We start from the raw sequence: 25,379 nt of genomic DNA on the forward strand, positions 1-25,379 counted from the left end.
AATGAGGTCTAAACATTCATTTGGGAAATTTTCTGACATTTCCTATTAAATAGGTTCACATGGAATAGAGATCACTGACCCAGGGACTGTCTAAATTTATGCCTGTTTAGGTTTCTTTTTTTTTTTTTTTTAGACAGAGTCTTACTCTGTCGCCCAGGCTGGAGTGCAATGGCGCAATCTCAGCTCACTGCAACTTCCACCTCACGGGTTCAAGTGATTCTCCTGCCTCAGCCTCCCAAGTAGCTGGGATTACAGGCACCCGCCACCACGCCCAGCTAATTTTTTGTATTTTTAGTAGAGACGGGGTTTCACCATGTTGGTCAGACTGGCCACAAACTCCTGACCTCAGATGATCCACCCACCTCGGCCTCCCAAAGTGCTGGGATTACAGGCATGAGCCACTGCGCCCAGCCTAGGTTTCTTAATTTTCTGTTAAACTTTGTATAATGTGGACTGGATTAATTCCACCAGTGATTTCCTACCTATCATACAAATGGAAGGAAAGATTTCATTACGTGCTGCTACCAGATAAGTGATGCATAGGTACAGGAAGTGAAGTGAAAACAGGTGAAAGAGAAAGGGAAGGACAGAGAAAGGAAGAAAGCCACCAGGTGTTGAAGAAAGGTGGGCCAAGTCGAAACAAGAAGGCTGGGTCTGAGGATTCCATGTTGGAGATGTGGGCAGCATCTGAGGGGGCAGATCAGAGTCCTGCCAGGTTCTGCTGTGATCTGGTACAAAGTTATTCTGGGTGATCCTCTGTACTGGGGAGGAGTGTGGAGGTTTTCCCCTAGAGTGTCCATACCCTACTCTGTCCTGACAAGAGACAGGGTGCTTTCTCTTTAGTCATATAACCTTTTAAAATCTGCACTGTCCAGGGAGGCCCTGACAATCTGCAGAGAAGATGCTGGGTTCAAACTGACATTAAGCCATAGTTCTTTATTAATATTAACTTGCTATTATAATTTGAATATCAGCAGAGGAACACTGTTGGCATTGTTTTTGTTCTCTGAGGACATTCTGGTCTATGGGAATAGAACAGTCTGTACGAGGATATAGGTGACATAAATACCATTTGTTAAGTGACGATCTTAAACTGTAATAGTGAAAAAATTTTTGTGGGTACATAGGTGTATATAGGGTATATGAGATATTTTGATATAGGCATGTAATGTGTAATAATCACATCAGGGTAAATGTGTTTTAACATTTATCATTAATAATGTGAAGTAACAGTATCTGTTACTTCAAGCATTTATCCTTTGTGTTACAAACAATCCAATTATACTTTTTTTTTTGAGATGGAGTCTTGCTCTGTCGCCCAGGCTGGAGTACAATGGTGCGATCTCGGCTCACTGCAACCTCTGTCTCCTGGGTTCAAGTGATTCTCCTGCCTCAGCCTCCTGAGTAGCTGGGATTACAGGCGTGCACCACCACGCCCGGCTAATTTTTGTATTTTTAGTAGAGATGGGGTTTCACCATGTTGGTCAGGCTGGTCTCAAACTCCTGACCTCTAGTGACACGCCTGCCTTGGCCTCCCAAAGTGCTGGGATTACAGGCTTGAGCCACTGCGCCTGGCCCAATTATACTCTTAAAATGTACAATTAAATTATTTTTGACTATAGTTACCCTTTTTTGCTAGCAAATACTACATCTTATTCATTCATTTTTTTTGCCCACCTCCCACACCCTACCGCCTAACTACCCTTCCCAGCCTCTGGTAACTATCCTTCTACTCTTTATCTCCATGAGTTCAATTATTTTAATTTCTAGTTCCCACAAATAAGTAAGAACATATGAAGTTTGTCTTGCTGTGCCTGGCCTATTTTACTTAACATAACGGCCTCCAGTTCCATCCATGTTGTTGCAAATGACAGGATCTCATTCTTTTTTATTGCTGAATAGTACTCTACTGCATTTATGTACCACATTTTCTCTGTGAATTCATCTAAGTGTTGATGGACACTTAGGTTGCTTCCAAACCTTGGGTATTGTGAATAGTGCTGCAATAAATGTAAAAGTGCAGGTATCTCTTCAATATACTTATGAGAGGTGACAGCATGCTGGCAGTCCTCAGAGCCCTCGCTTGCTCTTGGCACCTCCCTTGCCTGGGCTCCCACTTTGGTGGCATTTGAGGAGCCCTTCAGCCCCCCCACTGCACTGTGGGAGCCCCTTTTTGGGCTGGCCAAGGCTGGAGCCCACTCCCTCAGCTTGCAGGGAGGTGTGGAGGGAGAGGCACGAGTGGGAACCAGGGCTGCGTGCGGCGCTTGCGGGCCAGCTGGAGTTCCGGGTGGGCGTGGGCTTGGTGGGCCCCGCACTCGGAGCAGCCAGCCAGCCCTGCTGGCCCCGGGCAATGAGGGACTTAGCACCCGGGCCAGTGGCTGCGGAGGGTGTACTGAGTCCCCCAGCAGTGCCAGCCCACCGGCGCTGCGCTTGATTTCTCGCCGGGCCTTAGCTGCCTTCCCGCGGGGCAGTGCTCCCCTGCAGGCGGACCTGCAGCCCGCCATGCCTGAGCCTCCCACCCACTCCATGGGCTCCTGTGCGACCCCAGCCTCCCCGACGAGCACCACCCCCTACTCCACGGTGCTCAGTCCCATCGACCACCCAAGGGCTGAGGAATGGGAGCGTACGGCACAGGACTGGCAGGCAGCTCCACCTGCAGCCCCGGTGCGGGATCCACTAGGTGAAGCCAGCTGGGCTCCTAAGTCTGGTGGGGACGTGGAGAGTCTTTATATCTAGCTCAGGGATTGTAAATACACCAATCAGCACCCTGTGTTTAGCTCAAGGTTTGTGAGTGCACCAATCGACACTCTGTATCTAGCTGCTCTGGTGAGGACGTGGAGAACTTTTATGTCTAGTTCAGGGATTGTAAATACACCAATCGGCACTCTGTATCTAGCTCAAGGTTTGTAAACACACCAATCAGCACCCTGTGTTTAGCTCAAGGTTTGTGAATGCACCAATCGACACTCTGTATCTAGCTGCTCTGGTGGGGCCTTGGAAACCTGTGTGTCGAAACTCTAATCTGATGGGGACGTGGGGAACCTTTGTTATCTAGCTCAGGGATTGTAAACACACCAATCAGTGCCCTAACAGGCCACTCGGCTCTACCAATCAGCAGGATGTGGGTGGGGCCAGATAAGAGAATAAAAGCAGGCTGCCCAAGCCAGCATTGGCAACCTGTTCGGGTCCCCTTCCACACTGTGGAAGCTTTGTTCTTTTGCTCTTTACAATAAATCTTGCTACTGCTCACTCTTTGGGTCCACACTACTTTTATGAGCTGTAACACTCACTGCAAAGATCTACAGCTTCACTCCTAAGCCCAGCAAGACCACAAGCCCACCAAAAGAAACAAACAACTCCAGACGTACTGCCTTAAAAACTGTAACAAACACTCACCACAAAGGTCTACAACTTCACTCCTAAGCCAACAAAACCACAAACCCACCAAAAGGAAAAAACTCCAAAAACATCTAAACATCAAAAGGGACAAACTCCAGACACGCCACCTTAAGAGCTGTAACACTCACCGCGAGGGTCCACGGCTTCATTCTTAAAGTCAGTAAAACCAAAAACCCACCAATTCCGGACACACTTATTTCCTTTCTTTTGGGTATATGCTAATAGTGGCACATTTAATAAGCATCTGTATGTCCAACACTAGAAATTAGTATATGTGTGTAGATGCTATACGAAGGCAAATTTTGGCTTGATGGACCACCGAGTGCCTAGAAAGTAGCATACTCTTAACAATAATGCCCGTGTCTTTCATCACAACCCAATAAGAGTGTTGGTGTTATGCCCATCCTAGATTAGAAAATAGGTTCAGGCCAGGCGCATGGGCTCACACCTGCAATCCTAGCACTTTGGGAGGCCAAGGTGGGAGGATCACTTGAGCTCAGGAGTTTGAGGCCAGGTTCAGAGGGGAGTTTGTATTCAGACTCAGGTTTGTCTCACCCAAAGCCCAGGTCCATGCCACTGCATGGGCTGCCCAAGGGTTCAAAGAGAAATCCGCCACTGGGGGCGTTCAAATCTGTCCCATGCTCCCTGGTAATAAATAAATAAACCCTCAGGGATAAGTTATTTTGGTTCTTTCATTTCTGTTTTCTTACCTTGGCATAATTTTCTGATGGAATCTTAACTGATATTTTAAAAGATAAAGAACATCTAAACTTTTAATATATGATTTTTATTGAACATGTTCACCTTTACATTATTACAAACATTTTACAAATAAAAAGTTAGTTTTTGTAAAAAAAAAAAAAAAAAAAAAAAAGAAACATTTCCTGAATTATCACTGGATAGTTGAAACAAAGAAATAAAATATATAAATATGAAGGTCATTCTCCAAGTATTAGAACAGAATACTGATGGAATCACTTCAGTAAAGTTATTCATAAACATTTGCATGGTTACCCACACACTGTATCACCTTCCAAAAAATCAAACACATGAGAGGAAGGGGAGCCTCAAATGAGATGTATCTAAATGTCTTTTCTCCATGGGATTTGGTCAACGCATATCAGTAAGATAATTTCTTTGCTATATACACAAGATAAACATTTGAAAATGCAGAATACATTGTGTAAATTAAAAATTTTGTCAGCTTTGTTGTATGGGGAGTAACTACATAGACCACCCACACAAACATTTAAAATATACTGTGTATATATTATCTTACAAAAATCGCATATGTAAGGGAATAAGGCCTTTATTTCCAGAGCATCTTAACATAGGATTAATATGGGTATATTCATCTTTTATATTTTAGACTTCAAATTCTTTAACATCTCAGCTATTAACATTATGCATAGTACCTAAGACAACATATGAGTAGTGGCATAACACAATTTCAACTACAGTGCTTGGTTGTATACACATGACGTACCATCTAGAACTGACCAAACAGAATTTCAGAACTGCCCAATTTAAAGACCTGTTAAGAAAATAAAATGCAACCCCGTCATATGAGCCCAGTTTGTCTCTCAGAGCGTTGCTATATATACTGGAAGCCTGACACTTCAGAGTATGTACTTAAATGAAGTATTTGGTAATAATGTCAGCTTCAGCCTGCAAAGTGTTCTAGTCAGCATAGAAATCTGAAAGTCTAAAATTACTTCTGTATGTTAATTAAAACTGCTGTTTGAATTTGAGTATGTTTTGTCTGGAGGCTAGTTGGAGATTTTTTTCTCCCTTCTAGCAACAAATTGGCTAAGTGGTCAACCTCTGTGGCTCACAGTTTTGTAAAAAAAGCATACAGAAAAGAAACTAGGCTGGGCACAGTGGCTCATGCCTGTGGTCCTAGCACTTTGGGAGGCCAAGGTGGGAGGATCATTTGAGCCTGGGAGTTGGAGGCTGTAGTGAGCAACGATTGCGCCACTACACTCCAGCCTAGGTGACCGAGCAAGACACTGTCTCTCTTAAAAAAGGAAGAAAAAAAAGTAAAAAAGAAAAAAGTCTGGAATTTGGATATTATTCTGATGTGTTAAGCTGGAATGGGAGGAGTGGTGGAGTTTAGGATTCTTGGTCAAGACTTTTTCAAGATCATAAGCACTAATCCACATTAGCTGTTGGTATAAGCAGCCTTCAAAAACACCACAAAGGGGAGTCAACAATTCGAGTGTAAACTGATGGCTCAGGGCCTTCTCTGCCCTTTACTAGCCTTCATGATCTGTCGGGTCTCAGCAGCTCAGGGCACAGGAGGAGGTGGGTCTCCTGACTGGCCTGTACATTCTCCCAAACAAGATGTTTAAGACTCTTCTTTATCTCGTCACAAATACACAGCTTTGAAATACCATTAGTCTTTTTCTCTAGGATATAATTAGAAAAAGCCAGGCATGGAGATAGAAAAGACATAATTAGAAAAAGTATTGTATATATCTGCAAATTCTTCAACACTGGGTGATTTGAAATTTGACTTTAATATTTAAAAATAAATTTATTAATAATCTAAATTTTTAAGTCAAATTTTCTAAACTCAAAACATAAACAGAAGTGAACTCGTTATTTAATAAACAGATTTTTTCAACAGCTATATGGTTAAGATGTTCTTAACCATGCTCTCAGAAAAGGACAATCAGAAAGTAAGGCAGACACTTAGGCAACCCTTAGCGAGTATTTTGAAAGGACTGCACTGAAATTTGAACACAAAGTGTGCCAATGGAACACAAAATAGAACAAAATGGATCCAGACTTTTGCTGACTACAGAAGACATAGACATTAGTTCTTTTTTCTTCCTTATCAGTGTTTCTATTTATTAAAATATTTGTTATATTTACTACTACATAAATCAAGGTGTATCTGATGGCTGCTAAGATTATAAAGGCATGATTTTTATGCTTTTCAAAATCTCTCTACTTTTTAAAAAGAATTCTGTACCATTTAAAATACTGAGAACCAGTCTTGTATAGAGAGGTGTCGCACCAAGGGCAGCCAAGGATGAGTAAGATGGGCATCACCCTGATTGCAGCACCTCTTACGTGTCTGATGAATGTCCTCACTGAACCCCACTTACAATCTAGTTTTATCATTTTCAAAACTGCAAAATCATTTGCACAGCACCAATAAAAATATAGCCTAGAAATAATATTTTGAAAATAGAAAAATATGTTTTTAAAAAATGTCATAATAAATATCTCTCTAAATAATATCTTCATATCTCTATAAAAAACTTTCTTTGATTTTTCCCATAATATATAATGAACGGATCAGTTCACGTGAAGACACAATGCAAGTTTTTACCACTTAAGTCCCTTGGTTAGGCTAAAATGTTCAGGTCAATGTTTTATTCTTAAAAATAAATCTTAAAAAATAAAAAGTATAATAACTCAGAACGTTCTCTCTCTCAGAGTCTCTCTACATTCAAAATATAAAACAGGGTATCATCTTTTAAAAACTTCCAGAATCTCTTTGTTAGAATAGTATTGGATTAATGCAGAATACTCAATCCTTGAAATATAAAAAACAGCAACAAAAGTTCTAATATTAACTATTCAAAATTTTCCAAACCTTTAAATTTGGATATTAAAATAATATAATTTCCTCCTTATTTTTGCCAACGTGAAAACACCTAGACCAAAGTCATTCTATTCTGACATATTGTCTTTCTTGGATATGACTTTGAAAGTAAGAATTGGGGAATTACTGGTTATACAGATTCTACATTTTTCTTCACTAATAGTGATTCCAAGAAAGTTGAGATCTTTCCACATGGAAACCGTCATGTAAGAACAGAAAAACTCTAAGGTTTATCTGCTGTGCTGCTCAACTGGATCCAGACCAGGTATTCTTATTTTAAAAGCTATATTTGATAGATGTTATATTCTACTCTTGCTTCAAAACAAATCACTTTCGACACAGTGGGGAAGAAAACAGTACCTACAGAGAGCTAAAATGGAAACCTAGTAGTCTGCATCAGTCATGGCAAGCAGCTGTCATGCTGCTACCCACCACCACTTCGGAAAACTGTTAGCCTCAGATAAGTCTGAATTTACATAGAAAAGGCTTCTCTGTTTCTGACCATATTACAATTCTCCTCTTTTTCTACATTTTGACTCCTGAAACCAGCAGATCTTAATATTCAATGAGTTAAGATAGCTCTTCTGTTAGGGTGCCCAACACAGTAAGTGTTAAACTTATTTTGAGTCTTTTATGTAGTGCTTGGGGGTGGTTCTGCAGCTCATCTAATATTAATGACAACTAACAATATATACTGCATAACGGCATTACGTCCATTCACGTATCTCAGACTTAAATGCACTTGTTATTTCATTTATGACTGATACACTGAGAATTATGAATAAGCACATCACATGTTTAAATTGTAGTCTAACATTTTCCCAAAGCATGAACACCCACACTTTATACAATGCTGTAGGTAGTGTAATAGGGAAGATTTCCAGAACAGGAATTATAACTATCTTGACAAAATCTATAGGGTTTAAGTTATATTCATGTACTGTCTCTCAAACTAAAAAAACCAAACCATAGAGCCCAAATCTATTGAGCCTCTTGATCACAGATTTTTACACTTGAATCCTAAAATGATACTCCGATGTATATAATGCTGTTTTCTCCGCTGGGGTGTTCTGAAAGAAAAAGCAGGCTTTTCATTATGATGTGCAGTGACCACAGAAGCCAGGTGCTTCCAAGGCACACAGTGGCACAGTGCCTGGAGACTGCCATGTAGATGTTCCCCTTTGGTGGCTGGTACAGGATGGCGGTGGGTCCTTCCAGAGAAGAAACCAGCATTGGCTTTCCTCTTGATAGTTGAGGTTCATTTTCTATTAAGTGCTTGAATAAAATGCCTTGATACATCAACTACTCACATCTTAAATCCACAAGGAAATGTTTTCACCGACTTGACTTCTAGCGTTTGATCACAACTTGTTCATAAGCTCCAGACCCCACCCTAAAACAGCAGTGGAAAAAAACTTCAAAATTTTGAGCTGCAGTGTTTGAAACTGTTCCAAGTAACCTTACCCCTGGAGAGATGGGGCACTAGGTATTTTTCTACTAGATTTGATTTCCATAAGGTTTAAAGGCATCATGGATAGAAACTATGTGAAATATTAAATGTTTATCATTAATACATTGGATTAGCCTAGATCCTGATTCTCTCACACTTATTCCCACAATAATCTATTAGAATTCCCCAATTCTTGACCTATCGACAAATGGTGGCAAGAAATGCTCTTCAAACATGTTTATCTATTCATTCTAAAATAGGTCTCATCCAAGAGCATATGTTGACTCTGGCAGTGCATCAGGACTTGCACTGAGTTAGTGATGATGGTCTTCAGCTATCATAATATTGTGGCCTTTTCATGGCAGGGTCTCATTCTGTTGCCCAGATGGAAGTGCAGTGGCATGACTGAAACTCACTGCAACCAGAACTCCTGGGCTCAAGCAATCCTCCTAACTCAGCCTTCCAAAGTGCTGGATTACAGGCATGAGCCACCACGCCTGGCCCATTACTGCCTGAAGTTATCACCAGGTACCCATTTCCCAATTTGTCAAGATGTTAGGGTATACCCTACTACTTGTCATTTTACCATGAGTGTGCCTGAGTTTAGTAAGCCCAGAAGCAACCACCATGACTAGTGTCTCTCCTTAATGGCATTTTAAGAGGAAATTCTAAACAACAGAAGTAAGGTAGTGATTACTAGCCCACCATGGACTTGGCTGGACTTCTCAGTTGATTGCCCAGAAACTCCTGTTCTCACAGATTCATTCTACAGAAGAAATAGGAACTTCCTCAACAGAATGCCAGTGAGCACCCATTCATCCTACAGAAAATCAGAATTTGAAGAAACCATGGTGGGCAGCATGGCACACTGGCTTTTAGATGCCCTTTTAAATATGTTCTGCCTCTGGCCATGATGAAGTAACAGGAACCAGACTTTCCCTCCTGCCTTATATAATTAGAAAACCGGATAGAATAAGTGAAATGACAGTTTGCACATACTAGACAACAGGCAGTGCAGGACTGTGGTCCCAAGAAACAAGAAATAAATGAAGAGAGCCCGACAACCGCCCCAGCTAGCTGCCTGAAGCAGTTTCCTTCAGGATTTTCCGAGCCTGCAGTGCAGAGAGGAAGACCCCAAACACAGCCTGCTGGTCTCTCTGAGTGAAGGAGTCAGAGATCAAAGCTCAGAGGGGCTAGGGACTAGAATTGGTAGATCAGAATAACAGAAGGAGGGGTTGGGGAAAATAATGGCTGGAGAATTCCAAATTTGATGAAAACTGTAAACCCATAGATCCAAAAAGCTTGATGAACCCCAGGCAGAATAAATACAAGGAAAAACATATCAAGGCACATCATAGCCAAAGTGCTAAAAACCAGTAATAAACAGAAAATCTTAAAAGCAGCCAGATATAAAAGACAAATCACATACAGAAGAATAAAATAAAAATACAGGCAGACTTCTTGTCAGAAAAAATTTAACGTCCCTAAAGGAAAGCAGGCAGGTGCATGCCGGTCCCAGTAAGAAAACCCAAGTGGGCCAGGCTGTATCCTGGGCAACACAGCAAGACTTTGTGTCGACAAAAAGTTAAAAAAGAAAAGCTGGGCATGGTGGCTCACACCTGTAGTCCTAGCTACTCAGGGGCTGAGGCAGGAGGTTCGCTTGAGTGCAGGAATTGGAGGCTGCAGTGAGCTGTGATCACATCACTGCGCCCCAGCCTGGGCAACAGAGTGAGACCTTGTCTTTCAAAAATGAAAACCAAAAAACGTTACATAAGTCATCTAATTTAATCTTACATCCTATGAGTTCAGGATCTTATTTATCACTCTCATTTTATAGGCAAAGAAACTGAGACTTACAGAAGTCAACAGTATCAATCAATAGTGGAAGAGCTAGGACTTGACCCCAGGCAGTCTGATAAGACAGCCCATGCTTTTGACCATTTACTATTTAAATTCCTTTTGGTTGAAGGCTTGGCACAACGGCTCATGCCTGTAATCTCAGCACTTTGAGAGGCTGGAGTGGGAGGATCACTTGAGGCCAGGAGTTTGAGACCAGTCTGGGCAACACAGTGAGACTCTGTCTCTATAAAAAAAAAAAAAAAAAAAAAAAATGCTGGGCATGGTGGTGCACGCCTGTAGTCCTAGTTATTCAGCAGGCTGAGCCCGGGGTTGAAGGCTGCAGTGAGCCGAGATTGTGCTGCTGCACTCCAGCCTGGGTGACAGGGTGAGACCCTATCTCTTAGAAAAAAAAATTCCATTTGGTTGGAACTATATTTTCTGCTGTTCCTGTACCTAAATTAATAAAGCCAGGGCTTACTGAGTATATTATGTCATTTACCCTTTAAAATTACTCCATGAGATAGGCATGGTTATTCCTACTTTTCAGCAGAGGTAACTAAAGTTCTATTGAAGTTAAGTGATTTACTCAGGCCCCAAAAGTGGTCTGGCTAGGATGTGAACCCAAGTCTCTAACTCAAAAACACATGTTCACTCCATCATTCATACCACTGTCCTCATAAATGTTACTTTTCTACCTAGTTCCCCCTGCTACTGGTCTTTCCTTGCTCTGATCTACCCTTCAAATTATGGCCAGTTATTTTTCTAAAATGCCAATCTGATAGGTCACTTCCCTGCAAAGATGGCCAATGGCTCCCCACTGTGCACGTGAGAAGAAGAAACTTTGTTATGGCAAGTGAGGCCCTTTACAGCCTAGCTCAGAGATGCTTGCCAACCTCATGCCCCTAAATACCCTTTCACAACCCCCTCTCCTCAGAAGAACCTGAACTATGTTATATTATTAATGAGCCAGTAAAATATACTGGTTAAGTACAATGGGATTTGGACTCAAAGAGACATGAGTTTTAATCTTGGTTTTACCACTTAAGGCCTTGGGCAAATTACTTCTTCTTCTTCTCCTTTTTTTTTTTTTGAGACAGTCTCATTCTGTCACCCAGGCTGGAGTGCAGTGGTGCAATCTTGGCTCACCGCAGCCTCCACCTCCTGGGTTCAAGTGATTCTCCTGCCTCAGCCTCCCAAGTAGCTGCGATTACAGGCGCCCGCCACCATACCTGGCTAATTTTTGTATTTTTAGTACAGATGGGAGTTTGCCATGTTGGCCAGGCTGGTCTTGAACTCCTGATCTCAAGTGATCCACCCGCCTCAGCCTCCCAAAGTGCTGGGATTACAGGTGTGAGCCACCATGTCCAGCCTAAAATTACTTCTTTGTATCTTTGTTTCCATTAAAAAAACACCAAACTAATTGTAGTATGTTGTGAGCACTGAAAGATACTACTACATAAGAATTGAATAAAAAATATATATGTACCTGTGCCTGGCACATAACTAATAAATGCTCAATGCTACCTATAATTGCTATATGTTTATTATGATATAATTATATATCATAATTACTGTACTTATAAATTCATTCTATTTGTTACCAGGAGTATTTGTATTCATCATATTCACCTTATAAGCCCCCCACTTATTTTTATTCTCCCAAAGTCTCTCTTCAAGTGTGAACTCTGAGATCCTGTTTCTGTTCTCTCAAACTTCCCTCTATTACAGTATTTATTATAATGTTATGACTTTTAGTTTGTCCATCTCATCTGCAAAAAAGAGTCAGTAAATATTTTAGGCTTTGCGGGCCACAGAGTCTCTGCTGCACCACTCAGCCCTGCTACTGTAGCATCAAAGCAGCAGTAAACACTATACAAATAAACAGGCATGGTTGTGTTCCAATGAAACTTTATATACAGGCAGTGGGCCAATTTGGCCTACGGGCTATAGCCTGCCAGCCCCATGTGCTAGACCATAAGCCAGCAGAGGGTAAGAGCTGGGTCTTTTCTACTTGCATCCTTACCTACAAATTGGCCCAAGAAAGTTACTGAATTTAATAAGCAGATGAGTCAATCAAAGATCTAAATAGTATTACATCTTCTGTAAATCCTTTTTCACATTACTCCCTGAAAGTAGCTTTATATGTCTCTCTCTTACCTACTTATGATATCTGATTGTAGTTAATCGTTGATGTAGGTTTTTGCTGTTAGTCTATTTTTGAGCCTTGTAATGTGCTGGACAAATAGGAGGTACTCATTAAAATGAGTATTAGTAAAAGAAATGAATGCAAAATTCTTTTAGGTTTTGACCACGAGAGAATACAATAACTGTCTTGGTCCAAGGGGCTACCCACCTGCAACTGTGACTCACTCTGTAGTTGTGCAGGGACTCTACATAAATACGACATGGAATGGAATTAGGGGTGCACAGAAGTGTGGGGAGCAGGTTGTTAAGGAGCAAGTGAGTGATTAGAATTCCTACACTGTCCTTGGTGTCTGTGCTCACTATTATCTGCTGCAGTGCTGATAATCAGTGTAAGTTTGGCAGGTGACTTTTCTTCATCTGCATCTGAATAACTAGCAAAATGGTATTTGGTTTTTCAGAACTTTTCTTTTTTTATTATTATACTTTAAGTTTTAGGGTACATGTGCACAACGTGCAGGTTAGTTACATATGTTTACATGTGTCATGTTGGTGTGCTGCACCCATTAACTCGTCATTTAACATTAGGTTTATCTCCTAATGCTATCCCTCCCCGCTTCCGCACCCCACAACAGGCCGCAGTGTGTGATGTTCCCCTTCCTGTCTCCATGTGTTCTCATTGTTCAATTCCCACCTATGAGTGAGAACAAGCGGTGTTTGGATTTTTGTCCTTGCGATAGTTTGCTGAGAATGATGGTTTTAATATGTATGGCAGTGGGGTGGAGAAAAGGAGAGTACAAGAAAGGTTAACAGCAGCTTAAGTTGCTCAGTGGCTGTGTAAGTGCTCAGAAAAGATAAGATCATTGACTGAAAATGTAATTTTATTTTGCTCTTCCTAAAATACCAGACTAGCGATGCACAGTGGCACATGCCTATGGTCCCAGCTGCTCAAGAGGCTAAGGCAGGAGGATCACTTGAGCTCAGGAGTTTGAGGCTACAGTGATCTATGACTGCACCACCGCACTCCAGCTTAGGCAACAGCCCTGTCTCTAGAAAATAAATTAATAAAAAATTAATGTTTTAAAAGACTAAGAACTCTTTTCTAAGTGTCCTTTTATATTGCAACTTTCCCAATGGTCTACTGGTCCTTGACTAATACACTTTAAAAATATTTCTAAGGAAATTAAAAACTAATTTATAAAATATAATGTCAAACATACCCAGAATTAAGAAAACTGAGAGCTACACTAAGAGCTGTAACTCTTCTCATGTAACTACTACTATCTGTGTTTCCTTGCTTCAGCCTAGTACAAACTTTGCAACCATCATCCTCTACTCATGATTTTTTTAAAAAAATTAGTCTATATTTTAATAAGACACTATTTGTACTACTTACCTATTTGGAAGATGATGACTGCCAAAGGTTGTACTTCCCCCAGGACCCACAAATAGCCTTAGTCCTTCTTCTGCAATACACATTTAAAATGTTTGTTACATGTACAATTATTAGACTATTGTCAAATAGTATGGATATTGTAATAATTCAGATTTTACAATTGTTTATTAGAGAAATAAACAACTTAAAAACCAAAGTTATATACATGTTTTAAAATAGGCAATTTAAAAGATACTCTAAAGGTTATTTCTCATCAATGTTTCTAAAAACTCTTTTTCTTTTAACTAAGTAATGGAGATAGCTCTTCCTACAAATTTCCAAAGTAAGGTTTAATTATTTCTCTTTACACCCAACTACATAATGAAAATAAGTCCACTGTTAAGTGCTTTCTATTCACATCAACATGAGTAATTATACCTTTCAAATTGGTGGCATACAAATTTTCAGTTTCAGTGAAAATTCTAAGGAGGGAATGAAGGATTCCATTATTCACTATTGTTCTAAGACCACCTCCAAATTACAACAGTGGCTTAAAGCACTTATAACAAAAGCAGATGTAGATACCTATCATCAGGTATACGAACACTGTAGACATCTGGGCATAATTAAAAACACAATAAATGTTTTATTTAAAATTGATCACTTTTAACTAAAATTTGTTCTTTTTCTAAATTCAATATTCATTCTCATTAATAAATAAGGTATAAAGTTATCTTGAGATTTTTATGGGCATGAAATTTACTATACAAATATGCAACAGTCAGTATTATGATGTTCTGAGCCTCTTTACTGCTGACTACACAGATTACAAAAACCTGGATTGCAGGAATCTATGCTTAACAGTTACCTACACACCTTCCGCACTGGAATCTAGGCTGAAGTCTTGACTTTGTAATATTTTCTCTACAATGTCATCTGCATCCACCCTGGTGTCATCGACTCGCTTCAGCTGAGATTCTACAGAATCTTGTTTCACTGGGCATCTTTGAAAAGAATTACATTTTTTCCTTTTTATTATGTTATGAAAACAAAGTTTTTTAAAAATTAAAATTTATTCTTTAAACTAAAAGGATACCTGCTGAGTTTTTCTGAAGCTGTATCTTCTTTATCAGCTGTATCAAGATTTGGCTCAGCGATTTTCTGCTCAATTTCATCACATGGCTCTAGAATACTTTCAACTCCTGTTGATGTGCTTCCCACTGAGGTATTTCTCCTGTGGCAGAGCTCAGAGAAACTAGATGACCGGGAGTGACACGTGCTATACCCTGTCAGAGAAAATCACCTTGGATATAATACTCATATCAAACACTCTGCAATCTGACATCGTTCCCCCACACCACAGCAGTTTCAAGTCCCTTTGGAACAATAAGGAATTCAACTTCACTGTTAGCCTCTACCTGATACTTTTGACTGCTGGCTTGCATAGCTTGATGTTCTAGAATGTCCACAGGCACCAAGTTCGTCTGGAACAGAGGCACTCTTTGCTGAAAGATCTGTAATATGTCATAACATGATGTCATTCTTATTGCCAAAAAGTTAATGGTCAATTTGTATTCTACTCTGCAGACTTTATAAACTCTGCCAAGTTCATTATCAAAACAATAAGTTACAAAATGAGGGACATCCTTTTAAGTCAGTGCAATGGAAATAACTGTATTGCAAGATATACAAAGTATTTAAATACCTTAGTTCGCTGAAGAATTATATTTTTCATAACATTAAAAAATTATTTCAGTCCTTTATTAGTTCAGTCTATGCAATAAACTCCTGTTTTTCAAAACATTTAACAGCACTCTATCTTAAAACTGCTACAGTTTTAGTGTTCAGTATTTCTCTAATAAAAATGACTCAGATGTATTCTTATAAATGTTCACAAAATTGGTAGGTTTTAGTGTGGTTTCTAAGGAAATACTGCTTCCTTAAAAATCCATCACAACAGCAAGCTAAAGAGTACTCTATTACTTTAATGTTAGTGTTGTTAGTGCTAGGCTATAATTTGGGCAATGTCTGTGGCTTAAATCAACACAGCATGGGATGTAGCACTGAGAATAAAAGTTCTTAAGAAAGTGATTATAGTATTCAGATTCAAAGTAAATGTACAAAAGGCAGTGTCAAAGCCATTTCTAATAGTTTCTGATCATGTGTATGTTCCAGGTGCCAATTACATATTTTCAGAACCAGGCTTCTTCCAGAGAATGCAGAACTGTGACCATTTTCCCTAGGGCACAATCATATTTGGAAACAAGAACTGTTTTTAACTTAGAAGCAGAAGGAAAGCAACTGAGTAACATAGCTATTATAGCAGCTATTCTATAAATGATACTGCATGCAGTTGGACCAACAAATGCTGCAAAACAAGGAAAATACTGGAGTAACCTGGTCCTTCTGCAAAGGTTTCTCATTTCTGGACAGAGTATAAGTGGTCCAAACGCAAACATTCAGCAAAATCTGAACTCAAAAAGTTGGTTCATATCGAGTTATGCAGCGCTCTTTACTTCTGGGTTTGGCCCAGATCTTAAGTCATCCACATATCTTCTGGTTTTCAAAATTTATTCATTCAATCAATATTTATTAATATTTTACCAAGTCAGGTGCCTAATACTGTACAAGGTATAGGAAGTACAAAATAAGACAAAATACATGCTTAGAGTTTAGAGGTAGAAGCAAAACTTATACAATGTGGTAAGTACAAAAATACAAGCACAAAAAAGCAGCTATTAAGAGCTCCAAAGGACAGTGCATCTGACACAACTTGGTAACAGAGGAGGTTAACCCCAGGACTTGAGTGACGTATAGGAACTCCTGAGCTAGATGAGCAAGGAAAGGCACCGGGAAGAGCATGCCTTCTTTGTAGGGAAGCAGATCATTTGGTAAAGTTGGCATATAGGGTAGTGGAGTATAATAACCGAGGGAAAAGGGGCTAGAAAGATGAGTAGATGCCTGTTGATGAAGAACCTTCTATGAGTTTAAAGAAGAAAACAGTTCAGTGGCTTTAAGAAAGGGTGTGACATGATCAAATCTACATTTTGGGAAGAAAACTCTGGCAACAGGATAAACAGGGGGCATAAGAGTGAAGGTTTTCATAATAATCCAGCTGAGAGTGAGAGATGTTTCATAGGCACAAATAGCAGGACTCAATAAGAAAGGAGAAGTTTGTGTCAGGAAAACTGAAGTAGGAAAAGACAGGAGGAAAAGGTAGGAAGACTTGTGCTAGATATGCGGAATTAGAGACACCTGAGGATGCCTATTCAACAGTCACTCAACATCTACCGTGTCCCGGGCCTTCTGCTGGGGATACAGAAATAAATAAGACCTGATCATGAAGAACTTAGTTAGACTCTGGCTGGGTAGAAAGAGAAACAGATGGATTTCAGCGTTACATTTGGTATGAAGTGGACCTTTCCCCAAAGCATTTGATCACATGTACATCACACAATCACATTTACATTTATGTGATAGATAAAGCCAAGGGTATAGATGGTATTGCTCAAGGAAGTGAGGGGACCAAACCCTGTGGAACATCAATATGTAAAGGGAAGTTGGAGGAAGATGAAGAAGCCTCTAAGAAGCTAGAAAAGGAAAGGTCAGAGAGGTAGGAGCCAAGGGAAGAGAAAGCATCAAGAATGAATAACTGGCCATCAGATAAGGCCAGAACAAATGTCCACAGGACTTGACAATCATGTATCTGGGGATAGCAGCAAGAGAGGGCAGATGATGGAAGCCAGATTGCTAATGTGTTTAGGAATAAATGGACAGTATATTCTTTCTAGAAGTTTGGCTATAAGAAGTGTGTGGTACATATATCATCTCTTGCTGATCTTTCTCTCTCTCTCTCCACACAAACACACACACACACACACACACACACACACAGAGAGAGAGAGAGAGAGAGAGATGTATCTATATTTGGGGCAGAGTGGGGGAAGAGAGAGAGCATGTGAGCACATGCGCCAGCCTGCTGGAGCCTAAGGGAGTGCAGTAGATAGAGAAGGATGTAGGGCTAAGGAGTTTTTGTTTTCATTTTTTCAGTATGAGAAAGAATTCAGAATATTTACATGCTGAAGAGAAGGAGCTAATGGAATGGTTACAAGTTCCCAAAAGATCCACTGATCCCAAAACAGGAAATTTCAGAGTCACCATTATTTATAAGAAACCAAATATTTGCATATTTTAAAAGGTAGTGAAAGGGTTAATTATATAACTTCACCTTTCCCTTCTTTCAAACAATACATCCTGTTCACATAATACTGAAGAAAGAAGGAAGCTCCTAAGTCCTTTTCCTCCTGCAACCTTGACATTATCCCCACCATGCTTTTACTTCTGGAGCAGATTCTGACCGCTGCCAGAAGTGTGTCTGGAAATGTGGATCTCAAGGTGTGGTCAGGGACTAGCAGCATCAGCGTCTCGTGGGAATGCCTTAGTGATACAAAACTTCAGGCTCTAACCCAGATCTACTGAATCAAACACTCTGGCTGCTGCCGCCAGCAACCTGTGTTTTCACAAGCCCTCCAGGTGACTCTGATGCACACTAGGGCTTGAGAACCACTGACAGAGGGAAAGCGATTCATGGAAGAGGAGCGACACCCGAGAGGCAGAGGTTGCTTTGCAGAAGTTGCAGGGTAATGGAATGGGAAAAATGGAAAAAATCCTGTAGTATTCTCTTGTACCTGTGGGGAGTAGATGCATACAGTGAGGAGAGTGTCATTGTAACATCTAGTTTTTAATCTGTCAGAGCACAATACTTTAGACAAAATAAAGCACTGGATCAACCAAGAATTACATAATTAAAACTGTTGATTCTTATTGGCCTGTTTCAAGTCAAATACCCACACAATTCCCAAAGGGCTTTGGGAATTTTTAGGGCATCAAGTCGTCTCTCACAAATTAAAAAACCAGTAAGCCACACATCCGTACCTGCTATTCCAAGATGCACTTTGAGAGTCTCTCCACCTTTTCTATCTTCTTGCAAAGATTCAGATTCACCAGCAATTGGTATAGACATTGAAGTGGAGGGAGGCCTGTAAATAAACATTTACGAACTGGAGTTGTGGGGGAGCCTCAAAGTTTACAATAGTTATTGATTGGTGAGCTTAGTAAGCCTTAGCATAGACTGCTTGGTAATGTTACCCCTTTGAGAGTGAAAGTAACAAAGATCAGCAAATAATGTATAAGCATCTTTTCAAAACTTGAATAAAATTCATAAGAGAAAAAGGTTTTTTTTTTTTTTTTTTACATAACAAGAAAAGGGCATTGTCTCCATAGAGTCCTAAAAAGAGAGGCCTCTGTCAGTGTGAATCCAGCACTGGTCAAGGGAGGGTTGCTCTGTCAACTCAGGACAGCACCTTTCAGCTGAGGAAGGAAGTGCCAAGCCCTTTTGAATCAGGCTGGGAGGAGAATGCCTTGTGCCTCCTGCTTCAGAGACTGTGCTCCCTGGCTGGCTCCACTCACTTCTTAAATAGTATCCATGGTTTTATCTTCTACCTTCATCTCTGTAAACAGTTCACCTGCCCAGGGAGAGTCTACAGAGAGGCCCAGTTGTTTAGATTTGTTTTTTGGATTGGATTCTCTGGGAGTAGTAATGGATCTATTTTCATTGGTTAATTCAAACTCCTATTCCACGTAAAAGCTGTGAAGCAAGGAGGGGTAAATTTAATTTCTAACAGTTTTTTTTTTCTTTAAAAATTTTTGGCCGGGTGCAGTGGCTCACGCCTGTAATCTCAGCACTTTGGGAGGCCAAGGCGGGTGGATCACCTGAGGTCAGGAGTTCGAGACCAGCCTGGCCAACATGGTGAAACCCAGTCTCTACTAAAAATACAAAAATTAGACAGGTGTGGTGGCATGCATCTGTAGTCCCAGCTACGCAGGAAGCTGAGGAAGGAGAATCACTTGAACCCGGGAGGCAGAGGTTGCAGTGAGCTGAGATTGCACCATTGCACTCCAGCCTGGGCGACAGAGCGAGACTCTGTCTCAAAAAAAAATTTTTTTTTATTTTTGTAGATACATAATAGGTATATAAATTTATGGGTTACATGAGATATTTTGATACAGGCATGCAATGCATAATAATCACATTAGGGTAAATGGGGTATCCATCACCTCAAGCATTTATCCTTTCTTACAAAACAGTCCAATTATACTCTTTTATTTTTTACTCATTTATTTTGAGACAGGGTCTCGCTTTGTCACCCAGGTTGGAGTGCGGTGGCGCAATCATGGCTCACTGCAGCCTCCACTTCTCCAGCTCAAGCAATCCTTCTGCCTTAGTCCCCCAGTTAGCGGGGACTATAGGCACACAGAACCATGCCTGGGTTTTTTTTACATTTAGTAGAGACTTTAAATTTTTTTTGCAGAGATGGGGGTCTCCCTATGTTGTCCAGGCTGGTCTCAAACTCCTGGGTTCAAGCAATCCATCTGCCTCAGCCTCTCAAAGTGCTGGAATGACAGATGTGAGCCATGGCGCCCAGACTCTTTCAGTTATTTTAAAACGTACAATAAATTATTGTTGACTAGTGATCCCATTGGGTTTCCTTTTTAACATAGGGATTTTTATTAGAAAACATCCCTAACCTTTTAAAAACATTTTTTTTTAGAGACAGGGTCTCATTATGTTGCCCAGGCTGGTCTCTAACTCCTGGTCTCAAGTGATCCTTCCACCTTGACCTCCCGAAGTGCTGGGATTACAGGTGCGAGCCACCATGCCCAGCCAATCCCTAACCTTTTGAGGCTGATATTGCAGAAGAAAACCACATCTTCCCAGAAACTATCCCTTGGTGACCAGAGATAAAACAGGGAGGTGGCTGAAGGAATCATGCAGCTCACCTGCTTTATGGCAATTCTTAAATTCTTACCCTGTTATTCTTAATGGAGTTCTCAGGCTACTCGGATTCTTGGGGATAGAGACATTTAAGATTGCTATTAAATCTATTGCATTTATTGACTATTTCCAGCCTAGGATCTCCTAAATTCTAGACTTACATATCCTATTGAGATGCTTTCAAGTATTTGTCCTACAGGTACATGAAACTCAATATATCCCCAACTAAACTCATCTTTCCCAAAACTGTTTTCTTCTTGTATTCTCTCCGTAAATGTCATTGCAATCCACAAAGTCACCAAAACTAGAATTACGGATATCACCTCTGCCTCCTTCCTAATAACATTTTCCCATGTCCAATCAATTTCCAAATCTCAGATCCTCATTTAGTATTTTTCCTATTCATCATCTCTTCTCCATCTCCACTAATTACTTGAGTTTTGGCCTTTGTACCTTTCTCCTGGCTGACTGCAAGGGTCTCCTTGCTGGTCTGCCAATCTCTACTCCATGCTACTGTCACTGTGGTCTTTCTGAAACTTGCCTCTGAACATGTTACTCTCTTATTTAAATACCCTCCATAGCTCCTTCAGCATAAAACTCAAATCCCTTAGAACTTGCAGTCTGGCCTAGACCTGCCTCTTCAATTACCAACAGCTGTATTTTCTTTCTCCTTTCTTTTTTCTTTTTTGAGACGGAGTTTCGCTCATTTCCCAGGCTGGAGCGCAATGGCGCACTCTCGGCTCACTGCAGCCTCCGCCTCCCGGGTTCAATGATTCTCCTGCCTCAGCCTCCTGAGTAGCTGGGATTACAGGTGCCTGTCACCATGCCTGGCTAATTTTTGTATTTTTAGTAGAGACAGGGTTTCGCCATGTTGGCCAGGCTGGTCTTGAATTCCTGGCCTCAGGTGATCCATCCACCTCGGCCTCCCAAAGTGTTGGGATTACAGGCGTGAGCCACCACGCTCAGGCTGTATTTTCAAATAATGTAAAATAGCTTCGTGGAAAAAAAAAACACCCTGCATTAAATATTTCGTGGGAAAGACTAATACACAGAAGAAACACAAAGAATGGAGCCTACAGTCATAGTCATTAATCACTGATGGCTGACTCATGCCTGCATGTCTAAAAATTCTTACCTTTTTAATGCCAGTTTCTTTCACAGGTGACCTGATTACAGTGTCCCTATCCTCTCTATGTCTTAGACCTGTTTTCCAACCCTCAGAACTCCCAAACACTGGCCCCTTCCCTCTCTATTCCCCTCTGGCTCCATTCTCCCTTCCAGCCTGACTCCACAGCCACAACTCTTTAAGCAACACCTTCAATTTGGCACCCCTTGTTCTGCGGTCTCAAAAAAGCTGAAGAACTGCAACCCTTGATAATATCAGCCATCTATACTAACTGCTCTATTACTGGGGCAACTAAGCATTACAGAGAAAATTCACTGACTATGGGGACTGATAGTAAAGCAAATTTAGAATCCAAAATCTTAGCTGGGGCTTGGCAGCTCTCTTACCTCCCTGGACAACTCAGTCTTGTTGAATAAATAATCACTGAGTGCTTGCCATGTGCCAGTTTTTGTTCTATTACCCCTTTTGTTCTGAAAATGCTTTTACATCTCTCATCTGAAATCACTTAATGTGGATCAAGTATAGAAAAAGAAATGGGATTACTTTAATTTGATTGCTTTATAGTAATGTTAAGAATATGTGAAAAATGACCTCATAAAACGACAACATTACCTACTTGACATTTCTTAAATACTCAATGCCCTGTAACGATGGCATAAACTTGTGCACACTGTTTTCTCTCCTGGGGTGTCCCCACCTACCTCCTGTGCTTAGTAAATTCCTAGTCATCCCCTAAACTTAGCTCAGTGTCCCCTTCTCAGTAAAGATTTCCCTGGCTTTCAAAGAACTGTGGCTAGGGATCCTATCCTGTGTGCCCCAGTGACACTGTATGCTGTGTGCCTGTCTCCCACGTAATCAGTGAATCCCTTCAGAGCAGGGGCTGGTCTTTTCTAGCTTGTTAAGTCTTGGCATGTGGCAGGCAATCAATACACATGTACTGAATGAATGATTGCATCCTGGGACCCTGGAAGAATTAATTCTTAACCTCTTAGTCTCGATGTCCTCACTCAAAAATATGGATAATATTTATATTACAGAGTTGTTTTAAGAATTGAGAGACAGTAACATTCGTGAAATCATTTTCACAAATGATAATTTCCTTCCTTTTGGAATATGAACGCGTCAGAACCTTGCTATTCAAGAGACTTATATCACCCCTAGATCTGCTTTGCCACCAGATTCCCAAATGCCAGCAGAGTATACACTTTCTCTCTCAAAATATCTTTTTTCTTTATTAGCACTTTTCAGAGTGAGTTTCATTCTTTTACAAGAGTTGGTGGGTGTTTGATGAGTTGTAGAGAACTATGCAATAAAGTTTAGGGTAGGTGGTTAGGCTGACTTACCAGCTGTCTTCTTCATAAATTCTGGCCTTATGGTATATAATTGGTGCTTCAGAAGAATTATACAATCTATGTCACAGATCTTCTGCTCAGAAAATATTAAAACTAGGATTTAAACTTGAGACTAAGGATCTGCTATACTCCTGTTTCTCAAGTAAATTTAAAACAATTTATATCATGAAAAATTTAAAGATAGACAAAAGCAGAGAATGGTAGAATGAAGCCCTCCAGCAGTTATTTACATCTTCGTTCTGGACAAAGATACTGAGTAAAGTCACACAATTGCTCTGTTACTCGGTTTCCTCATCTGTACAATGAGAACTTGGATTACACCAACACTTTTAAAACTGGTTTCATGATCTCCTTCAGGGACTTCTGGAAGTAGGTATGGGAGTGTGCTCAATGGAAAATCTATTCTTATCTTACCAAAGTTGGAGGGGATATAAAGTAAAATTTTATATACTAGGAGTCACAATATATTTGCTTTATTTTTGAGACAGGTCTTGCTCTGTCACCCAGCCTGGAGTGCAGTGGCATGATCTTGGCTCACTGCAACCTCAGCTTCTTGGGCTTAAGGGATCCTCCCACCTCAGACTCCTGAGTAGCTGGGACGACAGGCTCACCACCATGCCTGGCTAATTTTTTAATTTATTTTTTGGTAGAGACAGGGTTTCACCATGTTGCCCAGGCTGGTCGTGAACTCCTGGGCTCAAGTGACCCACCTGCCTTGGCCTCCCAAAGTGTGGGATTACAGGCATAAGCCACCATGCTTGGCCTCATAATATATTTGAGCAAAGGATTTTGTAGCTAAATAGTCTAAAAAAATCACTGGATTAGACAACTTCCAACATTCTTTTCAGCTCTAAAGTAATGTGATTTTACATATTTGACATATATTTAAATATAACTTGATAAAACTAATTTACTTTTTACATCAGTAGTTAAAATGTTTTTCTATTCAGTACATATTCAGTATGTGCAAGTGTATGAATGTGTTAGAATTTCCCCTTTTTCAATGACATTTGAACAATTTCAAAGAGAAAAGAAAAACTACTGAGGGTTTGATTCTCTCGAAAACTACTTTTATGTATTTGGAATTAGGTAATGTCTGCTTATTTTTATGAATTACAAAAGTCTTTCTCTGTAAATATAAACTCCAGATTGTCAGAATTAAATTTATGGAGATAATATAAAACATTAGATGATCTACTTTCAAGCTCTTCAATATGTGAGTTTAAGTAGAGAGAGAAAAGGGAAGAGAAAGGGCAAGAAAGGGAATATCCATAAAAAGTTCATGAGAAGGAATGATCAATTTATTTTCTTCTACTAAGTTTTGCAGCTCATTTTCTTATTTTACCCTAAATCTTACTCCACTAGAAAAACAGTTACCTGAGACACCAAAAATAGTATAGCAAAATTGGTTTAATCCCAAGAAAGCAGAAAATAAAGGAGTCAGGAAACCATGGTTTATGAGAAGACAGCACAGGAAGGCTAAGTTATAGGAAGATGTGTGGTTTTAATCAAGAATTGATTTTTTTTTTTTTTTTTTTTTTGAGACAGGGGCTTGCTCTGTCACCCAGGCTGGAGTATAGTGGTGCAATCTTGGCTCACTGCAACCTCCACTTCCCAGGCTCAAGCAATCCTCCCCTTAGCCTCCCAAGTAGCTGGAACCACAGGTGTGCATCACCACACCTGATTTTTGTATTTTTTGTAGAGTGATCCTCCTGCCTCGGCGTCCCAAAGTACTGGGATTACAGGGGTGAGCCACCGAGCCCGGCCAGATGTTGCTTTCTAAGTTACAGCTATTAAAAACATGAAGTTGATACATAGGGAGGTAATGTTTTCTTTAGTTTTCTATGTGTATTTTTCTCAGATATTTCAATGGTATCAATGAACTTTCATTTTTAATCATTAAGTGTCCTCAAGGCTGCTGACAGGCAATCCTGCATTTCCCTGTTCCATTCACGCTCACTCTCGGCGAGGACTTCTGCACACCTTCTCCTTCCTTCAAACCCCTTCCTCTATCTTCCCTGTCCTTGCTCTTCAATGAGCATCTTGTTTCCTATTTCACTAGGAAATCAGAAGCAACTGGAAAAGAACTTCTATATGCTTCCATTTCTCCTCTACCTGCGTCAGTAGCCATGTTCTCTCTGCCTTCCTCCCTCCAACAATCCAAGGGCGCTGTTCTAGCAACAGTCCCTTTTCTGGATCATCAGTTTTTCCCTCTTGTTGAGCCAATACTATCGGTACTCAAATA

The 25,379-nt window shown here is 40.4% G+C and overlaps 1 protein-coding gene across 2 annotated transcripts in view; it reads right to left on the minus strand.

Annotated features, from left to right (window-relative positions):
* Positions 1-4,170: 4,170 nt before the first annotated feature.
* Positions 4,171-25,379, minus strand: part of EEIG2 (EEIG family member 2) — a 76,517-nt gene continuing 55,308 nt past the window's right edge. For both annotated transcript variants that reach the window (XM_525177.8, XM_063816385.1), the window contains exons 6-11: positions 18,757-18,860; positions 15,240-15,335; positions 14,918-15,107; positions 14,698-14,825; positions 13,843-13,912; positions 4,171-8,408 (exon numbers count right to left, since the gene is read on the minus strand). In XM_525177.8, coding sequence (XP_525177.3) covers positions 8,366-8,408; positions 13,843-13,912; positions 14,698-14,825; positions 14,918-15,107; positions 15,240-15,335; positions 18,757-18,860 — 631 coding nt within the window. In that variant the 3' untranslated portion in view covers positions 4,171-8,365. The remainder of the gene's footprint in view (positions 8,409-13,842; positions 13,913-14,697; positions 14,826-14,917; positions 15,108-15,239; positions 15,336-18,756; positions 18,861-25,379) is intronic.

Source organism: Pan troglodytes, chromosome 1, assembly GCF_028858775.2.
Source record: "Pan troglodytes isolate AG18354 chromosome 1, NHGRI_mPanTro3-v2.0_pri, whole genome shotgun sequence".
Taxonomy (NCBI): domain Eukaryota; kingdom Metazoa; phylum Chordata; class Mammalia; order Primates; family Hominidae; genus Pan; species Pan troglodytes.